Source organism: Brachionichthys hirsutus, chromosome 2 (genome assembly GCF_040956055.1).
Source record: "Brachionichthys hirsutus isolate HB-005 chromosome 2, CSIRO-AGI_Bhir_v1, whole genome shotgun sequence".
Lineage (NCBI taxonomy): Eukaryota > Metazoa > Chordata > Actinopteri > Lophiiformes > Brachionichthyidae > Brachionichthys > Brachionichthys hirsutus.
Genome location: NC_090898.1, coordinates 15,850,932 through 15,872,467, shown reverse-complemented (window position 1 = coordinate 15,872,467; position 21,536 = coordinate 15,850,932). Strand labels below are relative to the sequence as shown.

The 21,536-nt window shown below is 46.4% G+C and overlaps 1 protein-coding gene across 1 annotated transcript; it reads right to left on the bottom strand.

The window, feature by feature from the left end:
- Positions 1 to 16,786: 16,786 nt before the first annotated feature.
- slc52a3-1 (solute carrier family 52 member 3-1) lies at positions 16,787 to 19,523 on the bottom strand. The gene is made up of 3 exons (XM_068748957.1): positions 18,523 to 19,523; positions 18,018 to 18,141; positions 16,787 to 17,380 (listed from the first exon to the last, which is right to left on the bottom strand). Exons 1-3 carry the CDS (start codon positions 19,521 to 19,523, stop codon positions 17,168 to 17,170), a joined length of 1,338 nt encoding a protein of 445 aa, XP_068605058.1. The 3' UTR covers positions 16,787 to 17,167.
- Between the last annotated feature and the right edge of the window lie 2,013 nt (positions 19,524 to 21,536).

Genomic DNA, 21,536 nt, shown 5'->3' with positions numbered 1-21,536 from the left:
CGGAGACACTTTTTTTCCCTTTGGGTTGTGAAGAATTCCTACGTTCACAACAAGCGACCTCCGGATGGAGCTGCATGAACAGCCAGGAGTAGAAAATCAACATCACAGAATGAGATCAGGCTCTTTGGCACCAACAAAACCAAACAGAGCTTTTTGTTTTGTTCTGCCTGTTATTTGTGTGACCGCTTTATTTTTGAATTGTTTTATCAGTTGTAATCAGTAAATGACTTTTGCAACTGCGTAACTTTTATTCTGAAACCGTGATCGCTGTGTTCTACCTGTTAGAGAACACAAAGTTAATAAAATAATCTCTTTTCTCTTAATTTCTTCTGTTTTCTTCTTCCTCTTCTATATTATTATTATTATTATTATTCATTTTCGGTTAAAAAAGGCAGAAAAAAAATGACTTCATTTAAAAAAAATGCAAACAATAGAATTTGTATAAATAAATAAAAGCGACCCATTTGGGGGATATTTCAAATAAATTAGACTGATTTTTTAAAAACTATTGTATTGTAACAATTTAAAAATCTTAATAAAATTATAAAATCCAGAATCCAGGATCTCTTCTGGATCATCACCAAAATATAATCACCCGTTCCTGGTAACATTCCCAACATTCCCTGACTATTTCATCAAGATCCGTCTGTAACGTTTTGAGTTATGTTGCTAACAGACAGATAAACGGCAGCAAAAACAAAACCTCCTTGGCGGAGTTAAAAATTAAACACTGTAATAACGTAACCGGATCAATCGTGTTTCTCCCTGTAAAGCTAGCTCCATTTATTCGGTAATTGCCTGATAAATTAAACGGCACAGACACCTGTCAAAACAGCAGACAATCTCTGCGAATCCACCTCCCAACAGGCTCGTCTTGGTGGGCTAAGTTAGTAATGACAACTCCTCAAGTCTGTCCCCTCGGGCTGAAGGATGGTTGCACTGCATAGTTCTCTTCTCCCATCCATCCCTATTAGGATAATGCATCAAATAGACATTTTAATTTGAAGCTCATTCTCTCCTCAAGGCTCCGTCAGCGTCTGCAATCACACGGCGAAAGCCTTTCTTTTGCCGCATGTGATCTTTTTTCCTTTTATTTTTGTGTCCTAATGAAACGCTCTCTTCGTCTCCATTGACTGCAGTTCGGCATCGAGGAAGAGGATAAATTCAGGATATTCTCGGGGTATTTTTGAAACCGGGTGGCTTCCAAGGACAAAATAACAAATCCCCGTGCTTCATTCATAGAGCTCCTGTGTGACCAACCCCCCCACTGCAGATGACTCATTGATTTCTACAATCAAACCAAACTGCCAGGAGTGCTGCAGCCCAGTGTGACTGAGGAAACCTCATCACTCAGCAGTTATATTGTCGTGCACCCTACAACCTTTTTTCATCCTCGCTAGTGTGTTGGTAACGCGCGTGAAATTAGCGGCGAGGCCTGCCAGCGGTGCCCGAGCCCTCGTAGGGCCCGACACCTGCCTGCGCTCAGCTGTTCCTGCCACGCGTCACAGCATTTGGCTAATAAACAGACCTGTCCTTATCACTGGAACTCCATTAACGGGGGGGGGGGGGGGGGCTCGCTGGGGCGACAGCAAATTACAAGGCAAATGGAAAGGCTTTTGCTATATTGCCAGCCACACAGAGAGATAGTGAATTACACCAAAGGCCTGATGTTATTACACGTCCCCAGGATGCTGGCTCTGTGTTTTATGAGGACTACGGTGAAAACCAGGTCAGCGCTCCAGTTCCATCCATCACGTTCCATTCAAAGAGGGAACAAAGGCATTGCAGCAGCCAATATTGACCACGTCTGACAAGAGTTTCCATCACACGCTCGTGACACTGCGCTCTTCGTTGTCATATAAGCAGTTTCTTGAAAGAGACACAGGCGCAAAACGGTTAATCAGGTCACCGTGAGATCTGTGAGACTTGATTATTGTTTTGCGGGCTAAAAGTCTCCGGCAGAAACGTTCACCGACGAGGAGGTAATGCTTTCACAGCAGTTTGCGTCGCATTAAGAGCTGTTCCTCAGAAGGTCGAATGTAAGATGCTATTGTCGCTCATTAACTTATACCTTCCACTTTTCGTATTGTCGGGGTATAAAAACAGGAGAAATCACATTCGCCCTGACCGTGTAATATATGATTTCAATTATGTTGTAATTAAATTTTAAACCGAACAAATGAAATAGAATGAAACTTGCCCGTTGCTTCTTTGATTCCGATTTTATTCACTTGTCAGTTGTTAAATGCAGCCTCTCTGTGTTCACTGGAAAAAGGGGACATGTAAGACAATGGGATTTGGTTTGTCTTATTGAACCCTGTATCGTCTCTCTGGCCATACGTCTTCCTCTCCCGGCGGCTTCAGGACATCCAGCATCACAGGCAGGGACAATGGTACCTGCAGGTCTCTATCCAGGCTAAGGAGATCCCCGCTGGGGGACCCACATTGACAAACGGTCCTTGTCTGGCCACATGAGAGAGTAGGGATTGCGGTAATTGCAAATTTCCCTCTAATTGCATTTGTCACATGTGGGGCCGGCCGCTGTGGAGCCAGCGCTGAGGACGTTCTCAGTGATGTGTAAAACCAAACAGCTGAACTCTCACCTGCACCCACTGGAAGAGGATGTGCAAGAACAAGCCTGCAAAGAGGGCAATAAATTATGCAGTGGCAAAAACATCAGCGGAGCAGCAACGGTGTCGGCCGCTGAGGCTACTGCCAGACGGAGACATGCTGCAGGTCCGTTAAGTCCTTGACTCCAGCTAGAGGACAATCGAGGGCTTCTACCCGCCTCATCACACGGCATGCAACTCACATATCTGCTGTCCACTTCTATTACAGCGATAGTCAGCTATTATCAAGAACTAGCAGAAAACAGTGCAGCATGGCCTTTATATGCAGAGTTCAAACCCCAAACATGAATTCAGGTCAGTTGTCTGCCGATCCAGGATAAATCTCAACTCTATTTTTGACCCTTTTGCATGTTTTCATCCGTGTTTCCCTGCTTAGGCGACATCTCACGTGATTGGTTGGGGGGGGCGATAATAACGAGCAGCTCTCCTCTTGGCTTCTGGTGCCTTGTGATACGCGGCCAGGGCTGCTGCATTATACAGAGGGGTGTACAACTACATTTAATCCACTCATGTTTCTCGACTGATAAAAGGATTCTCTCCATCTCTTTCTGTTTTAATTCACACCATCATCAATCAAACGTGTCCCTGCCCCTCACACCTCCCGACCGCCCCCCTCCCTCCTGGGTTTCGTGGGGGGGGGGATCTGCAACAAAATAGGTTGGGGGTCCCCCCCCCCCCGAGGGGGCTAGGACATGACGGACCGGGCGCAGATGCTGCAAAAATTAAAATGCAAGAGTCTGTGCGAGGCGGGTTCGTTTCTCATGCATGCTCATTTGCTGCAGCGTCTAAGAGGCATCAAGGCTTATCTGCGATTCCACGTTTTCTCCTGAAAGATGATGTGAATATGATTGATTTAAAAGATACGCACCGTTTGGTTCGATTGCATACATGGAAGTGCAGAGGATTCATTGTGTGGCAAATACACTATTTTTGCCCCCCCCCCCCCCCCGGCACTGTCTGCACATTACATTCGCCACAGGCTACTTAGTAATGAATATGTGCCTGTAGCATGTGTGCCGCGTGGAGCCTATGAATAGAGTAAATATTCACATCTCTGCACAACAGGTCAGCTTCCGAACACAGATGGAAGACAATATGATCAACGGCAGAATGAGGCTCCGGAAACTACAAAGAAACTCGGCGTAAACAACGGCTCATCCTGCGACTAAAGTGTCACGCAGTGCCTGATGTCCCAGCAAAACCCCTTTTGTCTAAATCAGGCTACAGTCCCGTGTTCTTCACCGTGTTCCACAGATATCCGTAAACCTCTGACGGCAGCTCTCTTTATGTGACACATGAATACACGCCCATCTGACAGGTAATACAGAACGGAACAAAAATAGCACGTTTGTTAAAAAGGGCCGACGTTGAACTATTTCCCGACACTTTATTAAAGTAAAGCCTTTTTGAGCAGATTTGTTACCGCTGAGCCGCAGTACTATTTAATCTCACAGGAGAGAATACTGTAAGAGCTTTAGAAATGCTAAGCAGTGATGAAAGATAATCAATATTAAAGATAACAGTTTTAAAACTAGAAATTAAACAACCTGTGTGGATTCAAATCATGATTCGGATCAAATGTAATTAATTATATCCAAATATGCTACATGAATATTAATATCCCTGAAAAGGTATGTAAATATACATGCTTATTTTTACTTATATACTTATACTTGTTTAAGTAAATATAGCAGTGACACCCAAAATCAAGAAGAAGATGCTTTTGTTGGGGGGGTGGGGGAAAAAAAAAAAAATGTTTTCCCAATGATTGAATCAGCAAAGAATCATCTAATGGATTGATATTTATTGTATAAGCCATTAAACTCCAAAACATAATGAAAGTCAGCAGAAAAACACATGGAGCTCAATGGAGCATCTGCTCCATAGAGCGCCCCCTACTGACCAGGAGGTTCTGAGACTGGCTGATCTCCACTGCTTTGAGAGTGTCTCTGATATCAATGCCTACACAATGAGTGATTTGAAAGATGCTTTATGTAAATGATGATAAAAGCAAGACAGCTGTGCTTTGTGCAGTTCACATTTGCTTTTGTAATCAGCCCCTCACCGGTCTGATTACATTGAGCATTCCGGGCCCAGCCAGATCTGGACTCTGTTGTGAACCCAAGGAGACCTCGACATGCAGAATTGGAATTGACTATCTCTCGTCTCGCATCCGTAAGCATCCTGACATTTGATATCATTTCTGTAGTCAAACACTCGGGCCGTTGCGCTCGGCCTTTAATGTAAAGTAAAGGTCCACAGCAGGCTTGCATGCCGTCAACAGTTTATCTGTTAAAGTGTTCCACCTGCGCTGCGCTGGCATTTCAAACGGGCGTGCTGTGGTTGTTTCATTCTACAGGCTGTTTGGTTTCCCCGGCAGGTTTTCCACTGTTAAGAGGACAAAGAGAATATCTCACCCCCCCCCCCCCCCCCCCCCAGCCCCCACTAAGATTCTCCCTGAATAGTTCAATTTGGAACGTAGGATTTAGTGTCCATCTTTAATCATAGTCCAATCTTGTACATTTTAGGCAAGCAGCTCGCAAAAGTCAACACAGCTATGATTTAATCATCGCAGTTTACGGAGCAAATTGAAGCGCTTCCCGACGAGGTCCTGAGTGATTTGCTTGCCGGCGTGTTTCATGTTTATATTGAAATAAAATGAGCAATGATGAAAGAGAGAGGTAGATGGAAATGCTGCAGCTGAAGCCCTCTGGGACGTCTGGAACATTTCTTTTGACATTCTTTGACATAATAACTTTATGCCCCGCCGAAGGGGGGGGGGGGGGGGGGGGGCATGCAGGGTTACCCCTTGTCCGTTCATCCGCCTGTGTGTAAATTCCACACTTCTTCCATTCTTAGGAAATCTTCATCTCTTTTTTGTTTTTGTGTACATTTTTCTGGTGTTTTCATGTGACTTTGCTCGTATTTACCTGTGATAGCGGTTACAGTCTGCCACGTTAGCGCACGTCGATCTTTGACATCTGTGTCAAATTCTCTAGTTGCATTTCAAACTGGTTAAAAGATTTATCAATGAGATTGATCCAGGACACTTTTAGCTTGAAATCAAATTGAAATTATATATATATATGTGTGTGTGTGTATTCTTATTTAGAAGGTCATTGTTTAGCGCTCATACCACTGCCAAGCCTCCTGTTTAACCATGATAGAACCCTTCCACACAGTTTCATGGTGATCATTCTAGTTTATGCATATTTGACCCAAAATGGTTCAAAACCTATATTTGGGGGATTTTTTTAAATAAAAATACCTGAATGTGTTGGCGTAATTTGCTAACACGGCTCCTGCTCTCTGTCGCTGGAACTGCAGCTTTTTACTCTACAGTTGTGGGACAAAAGTATCAATATTTTATTGATGGTAAATAATTCAATACCTGTGTATTCCCCGGTGCTTCGCGACCAGCTCTGATCCAGTCACTTCAAGACATCTTTTGTAGATGGAGGGCTCTTCAGCCTTAATGACACTTGGCCAAATAGCACTTAAGTACATGCTCAATATTTTAACAGGGGAGGTTGAGCTGCTCCGCCAAAGTAGAACAGGTGGCTTCTTTTTGAGTGCAGAAGCAAGCGTGGCAACAAAAGCACCAGAAGCAACACGTTTTATTCGTCTGCAGGAACAAACTCGTTCATCAGTAATATTCCTGAACCGAGGGTTCGTCGGATGCTGTGTGAGTTCATCTCATCTCGGAATAAATTTTACAAATCTTTGGCTCAGAGGAAAATAAAAATACACAAATGGGATGGGATTCATTGTTCATTGTTGGTTGATGAGATTTGATGGCAACGAAACAAAATGTAATTTTTGAGATGAAGGAGAAATACGATGAGCAATCGGGATAAATGATTTTTGTTTTGTTTGCGTCAACAGTTTTCTGAACTCAACCCAGATAAGCGTGGAAATGCCCATTGAAGAAGCTCTGATTAACGCGCTGTTGATGAGAAAATTAACTTATATACACTTCATTATAAACCCGGCAGACCTCAAGGACCCAGACTTTTATGAAGCCGGGACCAGATGTCATCCAGCCACAGCCCCAATTAATCTCCGGGCCTTGCAACACGCCCCTAGAAATGAAAAAAAAAACTGATTGGGTGTGGAGGGCAGAGACAGTGAGTAGCAAGCGAGGTTGAGAGATGCTATCCGGGAGCAGCCAGCCCTGGCGAGGCTGCAGAGGGTAAGATAAGAGGGGGGGGGGGGGGGGGGGGGTGACGGCGCCTGGGTCTCAGAGACGAGGCTGAGGTTATTCATTGCTCTGCTGTGAAAGCTTGAGAAGATTACCTAGAGCCTGGCTGGCAGTGATACAAGGGGGACAGGCGGAGCCCCCCCCCCCCCCCCCCCCCCCCATCACCCCTTTGTTCCCCATCCATCTGCTTGAATCTCACAATGGTTCATCAGGACCAAGTAGGGTGCAGGGGAGGAGCAACAGAGGTTTGCAGAATAGGAGGAAGTGAGGGGACGGGGTGGGACTGGAAAAGGAGGTGGGATGTGTGTGTGTGTTGTGTGGGGGGGGGGGGGGGCATCGTAGAGAGAGTGGCGGTAAAAGGAGAGGGAGATGGCACCGGCCGGGGAATGAATCCTGAAGCTTGTTGAGGAATGAATGAATGGTGCTGCAGCTGACGGGCTCTGACAGACGCCATTAGGAGCGGCCGGGGAGGCGGGGCTTCACATTGTTATGTTCTGGGGGGGTAATGGGCTGGCGGCTCCTCTTCACTCTGAATAATCAGTACTTTGGTTCGACTCAAGACGCCACTTCAAACCACGATAAATACGCCGCTCCGAGCCCTCGCCATCAAGAGGGTAGCATTTGTCTCGCAATGTCTCGACCACTATTTTTATCCTGTTGAGGAATGATTAGACGACGAAGGTCGCTTTATTCCATTTTTCCAGTAATTGCAGGCGGGTTTTTTTTTTTTTACACAGGAGGAAATTCAACGACAGCTTGCGTCCCGTACCGTTGGAACCCCGTTTCCAGTGTGCTGATGGCGATGAGGGACGGTTCTAAAGGTGGAATAGATCCAGTTTATTATGGGCTGCCAGGGGAATGTTTACACGATAAACACGTTGTTGTGCGTGCTGCGATGATTGTGATCTCTGGTGCTTTAGCGTAATGATTCATTCAACATAATAATTCTGCACACGCCGACGATCTGCTGCAGACATTTCAGAGTTCAGGATTGCTGCGGGCCCTTTTGGGGGCGAAGGTTCTATTAATGGCAGTTCATCATAATGCAAGATTCACTGTGCAGAATCGCTCTTCTATTTTCCACCTTCATAGTCCCACAGACAAATGAATGTGCTGTTAAACGCTGCCGACAGGAAGCCGGTGGATAAACACGGACACATTCAGTCATAATGGGATTTATATCCGGATGTATCCCATTGAGGTGCGTTAGATTCCAACTCGTCTTTGACTGTTGTCAGGGTAACTAGTACCGGTACGTGTGTGACTATGAACAGCTATCGCATGCTAAAAACACCTTAGCATATCTTGCAAGTGGATGCAGCGGGATATTGATTTTAAACTAATACCACGTGTTGATAAACTTTTCGCATTTGACATTCATGTTTAAATAACATTTTGAGCGTGCATATCGTCTAATCGCTTCGTGTTGACTGATGACAAGATTTTAATGGCTACATCCAAACCTCTGAGGAGACGATGTCGCCATCTGAGCGAATGGATGTTGCAGTCGAGTCTCTCTCCATCCCAGAAGAGCTTTTAGTGGGACGTTCCCAAAAGATTCCCATCTCAAACCGAGCCGGCGTAGCTGGCACTCCCACACAGCGGACATATGGCCAATCTCCCGGCGTCTGTTGTGCTATTTACGGCTCGGTAGTCTGTCGTTTGTTTTGCTTCTCAGAAGCCAGTATGACACCTGTTTGAATTCTCCATAAAAGGCTCTTCTGTGCCTGGGAGGAAGCTGCTGTCACTTGATGTTCCTCTCTACATCACTAATGATTGCCACTCTCCTCCTTTCCGTGAGATTGACAGAAATGTTTGACGACCGTCGACTCGGCTATCAAAATCAAACTATCAAATAATTGTTGATGCGTCGACGTACATCTGGACATGAATGTGTGCTGCGCTCCATGTCTTCACGCCGTGCCGTTGCTCAAACCTCATTTTTGTGGTCTTGTAGAGAACTGAGCGCTAGTTGGTGACGTTAATTAGCATTATTAGCTTTTGAACAGGTCAGTAACAAAGACGTACAAACCGCTTTAACGTTTAGCTAGCTAACCTGCTAATGAAGTGTAAATTAAAATGTGTACGTCAACATATAATGTTCTTTTGATGTGTGAGGAACGAACACGCTTGCATGACACAGTTAAATAAACCGAGATAGAACAGAACAATTAGCATTTCATTATATGAAAATAAAACCACTTGCATTATATATTGTATTAAATACAAACCTATTTAACAGTTCATACAGAACTGAGGTTTAATTGACCTGCTCTGTAAGTGATGATTGGCTTACCTACATTGGGTTTTAATCATTACATAATTGTTATGTAAGCACGTACTGATATCCTTGTGATAAGTGCTCGTATTTGAATGCAGTTAGCAGAAGCTAACGTTTGAATTATATCCAGTATGACTATTCTAAAGATTTTCTTTCATCAGTATTTGCAGAATTCTCAATCCAGCTGTGCTTCCCACCTGTAATGCAGCACATTGTTGGTCTCGCCGCGGGGCTGTTCTGTGGAACGCTCCTCTTGCTGAGTTTGGTCTTCGCTAACCTGTAGGGGTATCGATCCATATCAGCGCTCATGAGCCGAGGCTGAAGAAATGAATCACGTCTAACCTCACCGCCTGATCAATAACAGGGAAACGGGCTTCACAGTTTCACTTTCTGTGTTTGTATCGCTCCTTTTTCTTCATTAGTTTGGCAGCAGGTCTTCCAGGCTCCGAGATCAAAGGTTGTTTCCAGAGCAAACAGATGTTTGCTTAGAGCTCCGTGGGCCCGAGGAGGGGGGGTGCCTTATGTGGCTGTAGCTGTTACATAAACTTAGACGTAATAGTTCTGCCTCTGGAAGGCTTTGTGTTCTTGATTGTACATATCGATGTACTCCGCTCGTACTGGCGTGTCCAATCACTTACGGTCACGTTGATGGATAATTCCATGCTTCACCTCCATCATCATCTTCGTCTTTTCTTCTCACTGCTTTCTTTGGACTTGGAAGGAAAACTCACAGATCCAGCCAAAATCACATAAATAATGGAAACACAACACGGGAGACGTGCAGGAGACGAGGAGGCGAGGTGGTGAAAATGTTGCGCCACCATCTGGAAGTCGCTCGTCTCAAATTTATGCTCGTGTCTCGAAGCAAAATATTGCTCGCGTTTTGGAACACTCGTACGTCAAAGCGCTCGTATGTCGAGGTATTACTGTATGTATTGTATTTAGGGATGCACCGATCGATTGGCACCGATTTCCTTCATGTTGCGCGGTCGGCCGATTCCTGCATATGAAACCGATCTTATCTACCTTCGCTAATGAATGAAAGCCAGCGGTTGTCTCCTTCTGCTCTGCCAGGAGATCACCGACAGGCCAGCCTACTTGCATGAGCCTATTGCTCCGCCCCTTGCTGTATTGAAAGCGAGCGTTTGTTTAGCTTGGCTGGTAGATGAGAAAAGAAATCGCCTGTCTGGCGAGAAAGCAGAAATGCTTTTGTTAATAAAAAAAACAACCCCAAAGCAGCTAAATAGTTCTATATTCACCTACTGAAACGTGCCTGGAAGAAACCCCGCCCCCTGTGATGTCACAGAGGGGGAACATGCACAAGATGTGCATGCAACCGAGGGACGCCTGTCCTGCAGCATCTGTTTGCTATTTTGACTGTCACAGATATTTCATATCAGTGTCAGGGAGCTGCGTCAACTTGTGCAAAAAAAGAGTATAATATGTGACCTTGAAAAAAATCTGAATCGGCAGGTTAGGAGGGTGTTTGAAAAGCAGCAAGTAGCGGTTATCACCTAAGGAGAAAAGATTAACATCAATCAGAAATGGTGCAAGATGGTTTGTCCAGTGTAAATATGCAAAGGCAGCACAGAGAGGTGATGTTCATCCATCTCTGCATGAAGATGGCTAATAATATCCTCCTGAATCCAGGTCAGGCAGCAGCTGCGGAGAAAAGCAGGAAAACATCCTCCTCCTGTGTTCCATCCGTTCAGCGTTCCTTCCATCTCTGCAGCCTTTCACTCGGCCGGTTACGACCGATCGGAATTGTCAGTGACGCTCACAGAACCATCCTCCTGTCACCGTGGAAAACGTGCACTGACCAAACGGTCCTGAGCTGCAGAACTTCTCCTCGCATACTGTTGCACCACTACCTGTTACCTTTATGGAAGGAACAGGATGCGATGCTCGGGTTTAGAGTGTCACCCTCAGGCCGTGGAGTGCTGAGTCAGTTGTCCCCGACAAGGTCTCCCCGCCCTTCTTCCACCCTGACAGCTGAATTATTCATCAAAGCACAGGGGCCCTGCTAATTTCTCAATGGGATTGTTGGCTGTCCTTACAGTAGCCCGTCCAATTAAAAGACGAGCTCGGTGGGTGGGTTCGAGATGATCCGTGAATATTTGACCCGGTGTATTTAAGAAATGGACTTCACCCGCTATCTGCGCAATTAAAAGAGCTCTCGGTGACTCATTGGCTTGTGCCAGGGCAGGCGGATCGTTTGTTTCCTGATCTGATGTGGCATTAAGCCACGGACAAGGACACCGAAGTGTGGCCGTGTGGGAGTCTGAATCAGACCCTGCGGGATTTATTGCGTGCACTCACAACTTTGGATGCATCCAGCAGGGGCTGAAGTTGTTTGAACGGTCGGGGACTTATCATCAAAGAGAGTGTCTTCGTGTTCGTTCGTGTCCTTTCATAAGTGGCAGGCGTCCAGCGAGTCATGCAAGAGGTTCATTTAGCATATGGCATTCTCCCCCCCCAGCAATCCCCAAATCAAACCAAGTGATGTTAAAGCGAGAGCGCGCCGAGGGAGAAGGCCTCGCTTTCAACCGACACGCTGCAGTTCTTCGTCTGTAGCTCTTCTGCGTACCGAAGTGTCAATGCAGGGATGGGAGGGATCACTAACCCCAACAGGTTGCAACCCGAGAGCCTACGACACCGTCGGTACCAAAGAACAGGACTATGATATCTACCGGTAAATGTCAAAACACAAATATGTGCAAATTAAATGTTTATTTTAATCACAGAGAGAAGGAAGGTAGAGCGTGCACTTCATTCCCATAACAATTCATTGTTTCATATATATTCTGTACTTCAAATATGATCGGACTCGAGGCAGAACGACCCCGAATCGAATTACATGCGGCGCATCCATCAGAAAGGTCCGATATTTACAAGGTCAGTGTTATCAAAGATCGGATTTCCATGAGCCTGCTGGAAACGGATCCGAGATGCTTTATGTGCTGCAGACTCGCCCACTAAAGGACCTTTATCATCGCCGTAGAACATTTAGTATAAATAAAGTGTACCGGTACCTCGATTCAACCCAAATAATCTGCCAAGAAACCAAGAATCTGTTAAAAGCTTTCTTTCTTGATTTATGTTTGAATTTAGTATTTTTGTTGAGAAAATCCTTGAGCAAAAAAAACACAGTTTAAAGTTTTAGAAAAGACCCGATTTACCTTCTAAAAACAGACGGGGGGGGGCATAGATTATAATCCGTGGGTACTTTTTTACCATTCCTCATTGTCATCATTTTAATACTGAGCGGTGAATAGCCTGAGTTTTTTCGGGGATGAGCGATAACGGTTTACAATCACCTGCGTAGAAGGACATTAACTCTTCCTGCTGGGACAATTTACTCTATTCTTCTTCTGCTTTTTCCCTGAAATAAGACTCTGGGTAAAACGTTCCGGCCCTTCCACTCACAAACCCAATTTATTCAACACGGCCATCTAAAGCCTTTCCTACTGTTCCCAGAGAGGAGAAGATGAACGGCTGAGTCAGCAGAGGATACAAATCTGCTGTTAAATTATGTTGTACAAAGACTGCATCCTGTTTTCCTCTTCACATCAGTGAGCATCTGGCTATAGGGAGGATAAAGGGCATAATATGCTTGTTCCATTTGAATGTATGTGTGTGCTTGTTGCCCCCCCCCCCCCCAGCTCGCTAATGCTGCATCTGTTTCTGCTAATTACACACCGACCATCTTGCCACATTTGTTGGTGACATCTTTCTGCTCTAAGTATCCGTTTGATGGCTGCAGAAGAAGCGAGAGATTCACACCTGCGGGACCAGATCACATATTTTTCTGCGACACGCACAAGCGCTCAGATGGGCGCCGGCGTCCCGCACGCACGCCCTTTCACCCATAGCGGCGCATCCTCACAGCAACAGATGGACAAGCCTCGAGGCAGAGCCTGAGAGACTTGTGTGAGAGCTGCCAATTGATTGCTAAGATCAGGTGTGCATCTACACAAAAGGCACCTCCTGCTCTTTTCCAGGTTGTTTTAGCCTCCGGGGGGGGGGGATACATCTGTGATAGGTAGTGATCTCTTCAACAACAATCTGGATAATGGCATACCTTGACCATCAGTTGCAGTTAAAATCACTGTTGCTCATTTTAAGCGCCGCACGTGTCCTCTGGCGGCGTGTGGCGGAGCCGTGATGGCGGCGTGGTCGAGCTACATCCGTATATCAGCGGCCTGAGAGCGCTGGAGTGGCGGCAGCAGGAGCGAGGCCCAAGCACAGTGTCGGCTTTTATCTGCCGCTGATCCAATGTGGATCCAAAAATTGGGCTTCGAATGCTGGAAAAATTATAAAATGGACTTGGCTAGCTAGCTATCTAGCTAATACGCATGTTATTTTTTCCCTCCATAGCTTAGATTTCTGAACCACAAACGCCACATCAGGTGGTATTCTGGATTTGCTAGCTTGTCGCCACACATTGCGCAGAGCGGACTTGGTCCACGAGTCACCTGTTGAGATCCCCGTATTTTAAGTCTGACTCTGGGTCTGTTAAAAGAAGCTTTCTTTTCTTGGAGGTCGTCGGCTTTTCTCCTTTTGCAAAGAGGCTCTCCAAATACGTTAAATATAAATTATTTATCCCCTCTGTGCGGCCCAGTAACAAATGCCTCACGAACCGGTACCGGACCTTGTCCGGATTATGGGGACTCCGGACATAACCCAACATGCATACTGTCTTTGTTTAAATATAAGTCCTCATCTTCTTCTGTGCTACTTTGTTTTACCATCCAGGCGGTTTGGCTGAACTGTTCCTTTAATACAAAACTCATTTAATTATGGAACCATTTAAAAAGACAGATTCCCTGCAAAACCTCCGCACTCGTCATCCACCGTGCGCCATCTCATCAAACACGCATCTGTTTTTGCACAAAGCATCTCATTCGTCCGCTGTCTGAAAACAACAGGAAGTGCTCGTGAGACGTTGTAGGAGCAACATACTGAGATAAAGCAGGAGGCCGACATCGCAACGCCTCCACCTGGCTGTGATTGATCCCTCCATGTTTCCACACAATGCCACGGTGGCACGGCTCAGACGAACAACCCAACCAACAGGGCCTCCCCTTGATCCCCTCGTCTCTTAGTAAACTGGATAATAACAGTGCTGCGCTGCTGTGGGCTCCGTGTTAACACTGCGGCTGTCGCGGGCCGTCATGGCCCCTTCAAAGGATGATGGCTCTCTAAAGTGGGCTCTCCCAGTAGCAGCCATTTTCCACTTGACTGGCCCCACACACAAGGGGGACTGGTAGCCCCTAGCAGCTGGGATCGACTGGTCACTGGGGGGAGATGAATAGGCCGGACATGACGGCAAGAAGGGTAGCCTTTGTTTTAAAAACGCTACGTCTCGGGTGCATCACCGTGATGCCCGTTGGTCGACTCACGCCGGCGTTAGCGTCAAGTATAGCGGCCCACGTCACCTAAAACGTTTTCCTGCGCCAAAGAAATTCTGGTGAAGTGCCTTGATGAGAAACACGGCGGCAAAATGTCATCAGCAAAGATGAGACGAATGATAATTCAGCAAAATGTCTGCTTGGGCTCACCGGAGGGACTTTGTGTTAACACTCCGGGTCCAGCCAGGTTTCGCTCGGGCCTGGGGGGGGGGGGGGGGAGCGGGACGCATTTTCATAAATCATTTTTTGACATGGCATCAAGGTTATGTGGGCTGGCAGTGTGTTGCCTGTAAATTGCCTTTTGCATTGACAATGCAAAAGAGCTCCGCTGGGATTTAAGCAGTTCAGCAGCTATTTAAAACGGGAAAATTAGGATGACCACAGAAACACCCATGATGCACCACCTCTACGCTACCCACCGAGTGGAGGTAATAATTAGCTCACTACAGCAGGGTAACAAGTTAGCACCCCCGTCCTGCTGTGCTGCTCTGTAATTGGTCCTCCTCACGTGGCACAGTCGGGCCCCAGAACAAAGGGCTCCCAGAGGGGGAATCTAAGCTGACCCCTGGTGAACCCCTCACAACAATGACAGGCAGGAAGCATTTACATCTGCTGACAGACTCGTCTCTTCCTCGGGTGGAGTGCGAGGCACTTCATTAAAGCAACATCAATACCTGCTGATAGAAAACGAGGGCGGGGCCCATGTGCATCACTGTCTGCTCCCCGACGCTATCGTGAAATGACATAGAGCTGTCACATCCCATTCTAAATAAATGGGGGGGGGGGGGGGTCGTCTGCATCGGTTTCACCTGAGCATCAGCTGCCAGGATTTTTGTACAGCCAATGTTCTACACCCAAAAAGCAAACAATAAAATGATTCCTTTTGCATTTACGTTAATGCTAACATGCTACTCAGCGAGCCTCGGAAGAAATAGGCGGCGTGCACAGGTGAGGTATCTGTCGAATCACGAGAGCAGATGGGGTTTCTTCATTCATTGCATCATGGCGCTGTGAATTCATTCTCTTATCCAGTTAAAGCAAGTCTAAGTCCTCCTTCCATTTGACACGCTGCTCATTTACTGAGAGGTCTGGGAGGGGCTTTGGGGGGGGGGGGGGGCTCTGGGAGCCGTCGTCCTGAGCAGATGGACCCCTCTGCGGTGCAGCAAGTGGAGCCCTCGCTTTGCAGAGGAGACTGCAGGATCTCGCAGGACCGGGACGCCGCATCCAGGTGGTCGCAGCCCCTCCTGACCAGCTGGAGGGGCTGCGAGACCATCTGACACTTAGAGGGAAATCATACAACACGTTCCTTTCCTGGTTTGTTTTCCCTCGACACAAAAGCCCCGAGCCAATCAGGGAATTTATCTAATGAAGCTTGGAGGAAATCCGTTTGATTGCACATCAAGGTCAAGGTTAGCGACGGGAGAGCAGCATTTGCAGGCAGCCTTCAGGTGAGCGCTAGCAGTTCACGCCCACGCAAGAGAAACACGGAATCTGATGTATTGTTTGAGGCGATTCAGATTTCATTCAACCCCATCCGGAATCAACAACCCCAACTCTGCAGTGTAGATTCAACAAATCCGAGTGAGAAAGTCCCTTCTGTGCTTCTCCCCCACTGATCCTCGGCCCCGGAGGCTACAAAGGGCTAATTGTGGCAACAATTTCCCTTCCATATCTTTTGTTTTTACTTAGTGTTGAGGTCAGGGAAGCTCCCAAGTGACCAGCAGTAGGAGCAACAGCCATCGGCCCCTGCTGAGCGTCAGTAATTAGAGCCCTCCTCCTCCTCCAGGATGGGGAACCTCTCGCTCTCCTTCTGAAGGACAAGAGGGCAGAGAGGAGGAACAGCTGCTGATTGGAAACTGCTCTGCGGTTCCCACGGATGGACCAGCACCATCCTCCTCGAAGGAGGAGCAGCAGCATCTCTGATTCAGGTGATGGGAGGCCTGGAGCAGTCGTGCCATACAGACTGGTTTAGACTGGATTCCTCATCATGTAAAAATATTAGGAATTATGGCATCAGTGTTATCTCGAATTGGTACCACATTAATAAAGCTAATAATGATTAGCTTTGACCAAAGATTTAACTGCCCAACGTCTATTTTAAAATAAAATGACTGCATCTAAATATATAAAATGAAAGAAAAGCTTTCATTGTATCTGGATTTGACGGCTCAACCTCTTTTAATTAGATTTGCATTTTAAGTATAGATGAAAACATCTCATGTGATTGCTGTAAACATTTTAAACTCGCATGCGCAAAATCAATTTTTATGTAACGTCATCCCACCTGCTGAGCGTAAACGTGATGGTGGTTGATGGGCGCCTGCAGGATGTGACGTGTGAAAGCGTGTCAGCGCCATCTGGTGAATAAACAGTGCTACAACGCTCAGACAGATCATCAGGAGGTGATAACAGACCTACCCAAACTACAAAGGATTGACTGGGTGGTTTATTTTGCTGTTTTGGGGTTGATAAGGACCCAAAATCACCATAATAGTGCAGAAACATGGGGAAAGGGAGTTTTTCATAAGTAGTGACTTTAACAACAGCGTACACGTGCTGTTGTCGGAAATCGAACCACCAACCTCTCGATCATAGGGCGACCCGCTCAACCACCTGCGCCGGCGTCTTTAATACCAGGGTTCTGTCACAAGGGACATTTAGTGTTGCAGAAATCTCCTGATCGAAACAGCTGATAAACGCTAACCAGCGGGAACATGGTGACCGAGCCGACCAGAGAACCCGTCTGCGATGCGGCTCCACACCAGACCAGGGCGCTGTGGCTCCGGTCTCTCAGGATAACACCCACCATTACTTTGACAAAAGTCAGCGTCCCAGTGAAGAAGAACCACGAGAGCACCTGGTGAGGGCGAAAGAACAAAACTGAGAATCATGTGGGATTATTACCTTCACCGAGGCGGGGTTTATGTAATCACCGGTGGAGGACCGAAGGATTGACTGGACTTATTTAGCTGTTTTTGGGCTGATAATGACCCAAAATCACCACAATAGTGAAGAAACATGGGGAAAGTGAGTTTTTCATAATATGGGACCTTTAACATTGCAGTAAATGTAGCTTCAAAATTTCCTCAATATCTGTTGATTATTGACCGATGTTTACGGAACACAGTCATGTAGGGTGGGGACTTCTATCTTGCCACCGAATTTCATCTGGATCGGATTCGGATTACGGTCGCAATACAAAGAAATCCGGATTTTCCCATTTACTTATAATGGAGGGTTTTTCAAAAAATCATATCTTGTAAAATATCAGTGATAAAGGGGTCCGAAAAATGTCTTCTGCATCTGATCCAGAATGAGGTATCAGTGTGTTTTTCTAGTTTAAGATCAGTTGATGTTACTTCAGACAAGATATGATCATGAGTTGTAAAAAGGTTAATCAGTACTTTTTTTATAGGAGCTGAACTTCTACTGAACGAAGCAATTCAGAAGTGTTCAGTGTCTTCCCGTCTCTTATACAACATGTTTTCACTCACGATGATTATTTCTCCGGCCACAGACCCCCGAAGCAAAGGGCAAGGACTCAGGGCTGCCATCGCCATGTTGTAGCTGCCAAATCCTGCGCCTATTACCATCAGCACAGCAAGAAAGACCAGTGACCTAGAAAGACGCGGTTTGTTATCTGCAGGGTGGTTTTATTGACTCGTCCCACGTAAACGGCGCAGCAATGCCTCATATCTGGGTGACAGCAATCACCTTAAGTCCAAATCAATAAACAAGGTTTGCTTGGGGTAATTATCCTTAAATTTAACACTGGACTTTTTCTAGCGCGCTTCAAATCTGAGCGATAGAAGTTAACACAAGATATCCTGATATGATCGTCTTTTTTCTCTACATTTAAAAATAAACAAAAACTAATTATTATTTTTCCCTTCCTACCTAGAACCACAACCATGACATCACTTCCTGTCCGGGCCTCTGCTCCACTAGCTTCAGTTTCCTGTTTTTGTTCTTGGTTGTAGCATTATAATATATTCTCACCTGATTTGGAGGAACATTGCGATGGTGCAAGCCAGTGGGTTGGCCAGCGACGACAGCGCGGCAGAGAGGTGGTAGGCCAGGTTCCCGTAGGGCATGCAGGAGTACGTCTGCACGGCCGGCAGCAGGCCGTTGGTGGCGGTGTTAACCAGCACCACCATGAAGTAGATGAAGACGAGCTGGTGCACGGTGTGTTCGGGGCCGGTTGGGAGAAACACCCTCTGGGCTGCCCGACCATCCTGGCTTTTTACACCTTCTCCATCCGGCTCTGCTCCCGGGTTCTCCGTGCCCGAGCTGACGGATGGCGGCGCGTCTGGCACGAGCTTTTCAGAGGACAGCTTGCAGACTTGAGGAAGCCTGTCGAGCGCAAAAAACGCACCCAAGCTGGCGCACATCATGGCTGCTAAGAGGAAGAAAAACACCCCGGGGGAAAAGTTGGGAGGATGATACACCGTCTGTAACGTTGCGTTTCCGACCGGCTGGTTTCCCGCGTCAGAGGAGTTGACGCATTCGGCCACGCCTCCACCTTGAGCCAAAGCGACCACGCCCGGAATGAAACCGCTTAGCCCCTCTCCGATAAAGAACGTGGTGATGTACTTTGCTGGAAGCTGCGTCATGAAAGGCAGGAAGGTAACTGAGGAGGTGCAGTCTACCAGAGACAGGAAGAAGGTGATGATGAAGAAGGCGATGCTGTGCGGCGCCCCGGCCACGGCCGTCGTCTTGTCCCACAGGAAGACGAGCAGGACGCAGGAGACGATGCCGATGGAAAGGATGGCGTAGATGACGACTCTTTCTCTCAAAAGACCAGGGTGCAGTTTGTGCATGACGGTGACCAGCAGAGGTCCGATGTTCGCCAGCTGGATGATGACCGTCAGGTAGGAGGGGAGGTTCCAGCCCTCTGGGAGCGAGTTGACGATGAGCGGCAGCTCCACCCACAGACCGTTCACCGCCACCCATGATCCCACGCCAAAAGCACACGCAAGCATGTGGACCAGCAGAGCCATGATGCAGCAGCGTCCGTCACAAGTAGAAGTCGTCTCCCCAAACAATTCTGCTTCTGCTGTGTCTCGCCTTAAAGGAAGGGGAGGAGCATTATCCCTTCAAAATAAAAAGCTGCTGAACAGAAAAACTGAATTGAACAAAAATACAAGCAATCGTTGTGGCCAGAAATGTGTGCAAAAAAAACCACCCCAAGCTAGCATTAGTGTCACTTTATTTCACCCGTCCCCCACTGGAGGACCCCAGCAGACCGCCTGGGTCTCGTTATGACATCACAGTGACTCGTGTTGAGTCTCACACGACTCAGACCTACATCTACGCTGCGGAAATCATTCATTAACTTCTGCATTACATTTCCTGTGAAAAGTCCAGACGGGATTTGTTTCGTTATCACTTTTGACCTTTGATGATTTACTTATTACTGGTGAACGAGTGGACGTGTTCTGGTTTAGCACAATAGTCCAGTTTAGCCGCCCTGGCTTCCTGTTAGATGCACCGTGCACGGTTACTCCTCCTCTATATGAAGCTTGACGGTCACATTTCTACATCTATTGCTCAACGTGTGCCTTATCAGGAATAGTTAACAGAAAACCTGGAATGCAGCATTTGACATTTATGGCCCACAGGTATGCAGCACACCTGTGGCTATGAGGGAAGCCTCCTCTCTGAATATTTTCTGTCTTTTATGTTTGCCTTAAACATGGTAAATCGAATGTCTTTGTTGAAAACACACACGGAGCTGTTTCTTTGTACAAAGGAGCTCTGAAAATAGTTTCCTTTTTAATTTTTTTAATTTTTTTAAGTAGCTTTACTCAACCAAATTAGATTCTTCCCCAGGTTTTCTATGCGGCAGTTCCAGCAGTAAGAAGCAGAGTAGAATATGACGCCTTTAAGTAATGACGTCACCTGAGCTTTTGGAGGAAATAAAATTAGATTGATGGATGGAGGATTCAAAGCATTTTTATTCCGTCCTGAGTTTATTCGCGGATCGTCGCGCCGTGCGTGCGTGGGCTCATTGGCAGATCGAGCTGAAACCACACATGCCGTATTAGTTCACATCTGTAAGATGTTTGTCTTGGTGGGACAAGAAGATGAGGGAAAGGTGTAAAATAAAGCCTTCACCTGCGTGATCGAGCTCTGTGAAGCTGCTCCGTTCCCTTCCGACCGAAGGTTGTATTTGGTTATTCTCTTGTGGTTGTGCATGTTTTGGTGTTTTAATAGTGAGGTTTTTTTTCCCAGCCCGTTCACCTGACATTTTATTTTGGCTGTTATTTCTGGTTTTCGCTATTCGGATATTACTGGAGATGGGCGGAAGAAGCCTCGTGAAGCTTCTTCCTGATTGTGCCGGAAAAAAGACTCGAAACTTCAAAGCCTCAAATAAAGGCTCTTCCGGTCCCATCTAGTGGTCGCCTGCTGTCATAGCAGCCATAAACTCCATCAGCGTTGTATGAAGGCCGGCGTTCCACACCGGAAGAAACGCTTCTGTGCGCTGGAGTTTAATTACTAGAACGCAATTTAAATACACATTTCACGAGAACGATCTCAGTCGACGGTTCTTCTAGCAAACATTAGCCTAATACCGAACGTAGTTAACGGTACATGTTTACATTGATCTGATAGGCTATAGCAACATCATGGGCGTAACGAAAGATGACGTCAGAGTCACTAGTATCGTGCATTTCCGGCAACCTCAATCAGTCATCTCGCCCCAAAAGTTGTATTTTGATTTTATTTTTAGATACGTCATTGTAATGTAACTGACTCTGTTAAATAAAACATTAAATAAAGAATAATAATAATAATAAGCCTGATCGGACTGAAACGTTCCCAATGACACACAAAGCAATAACAAGCAGACATTTAAATGCATTCAAAGCTTATATTTATAGAGACATTTCCACAAGTCATCACTCCCACTGACGCAACACAACCAGAAGAGGGCGCTCACACATTTCCATGGTTTGACTGGAGCTCCGGCAAATCTACAGCAGATAGAAACTACGCTACTTGTGATATCA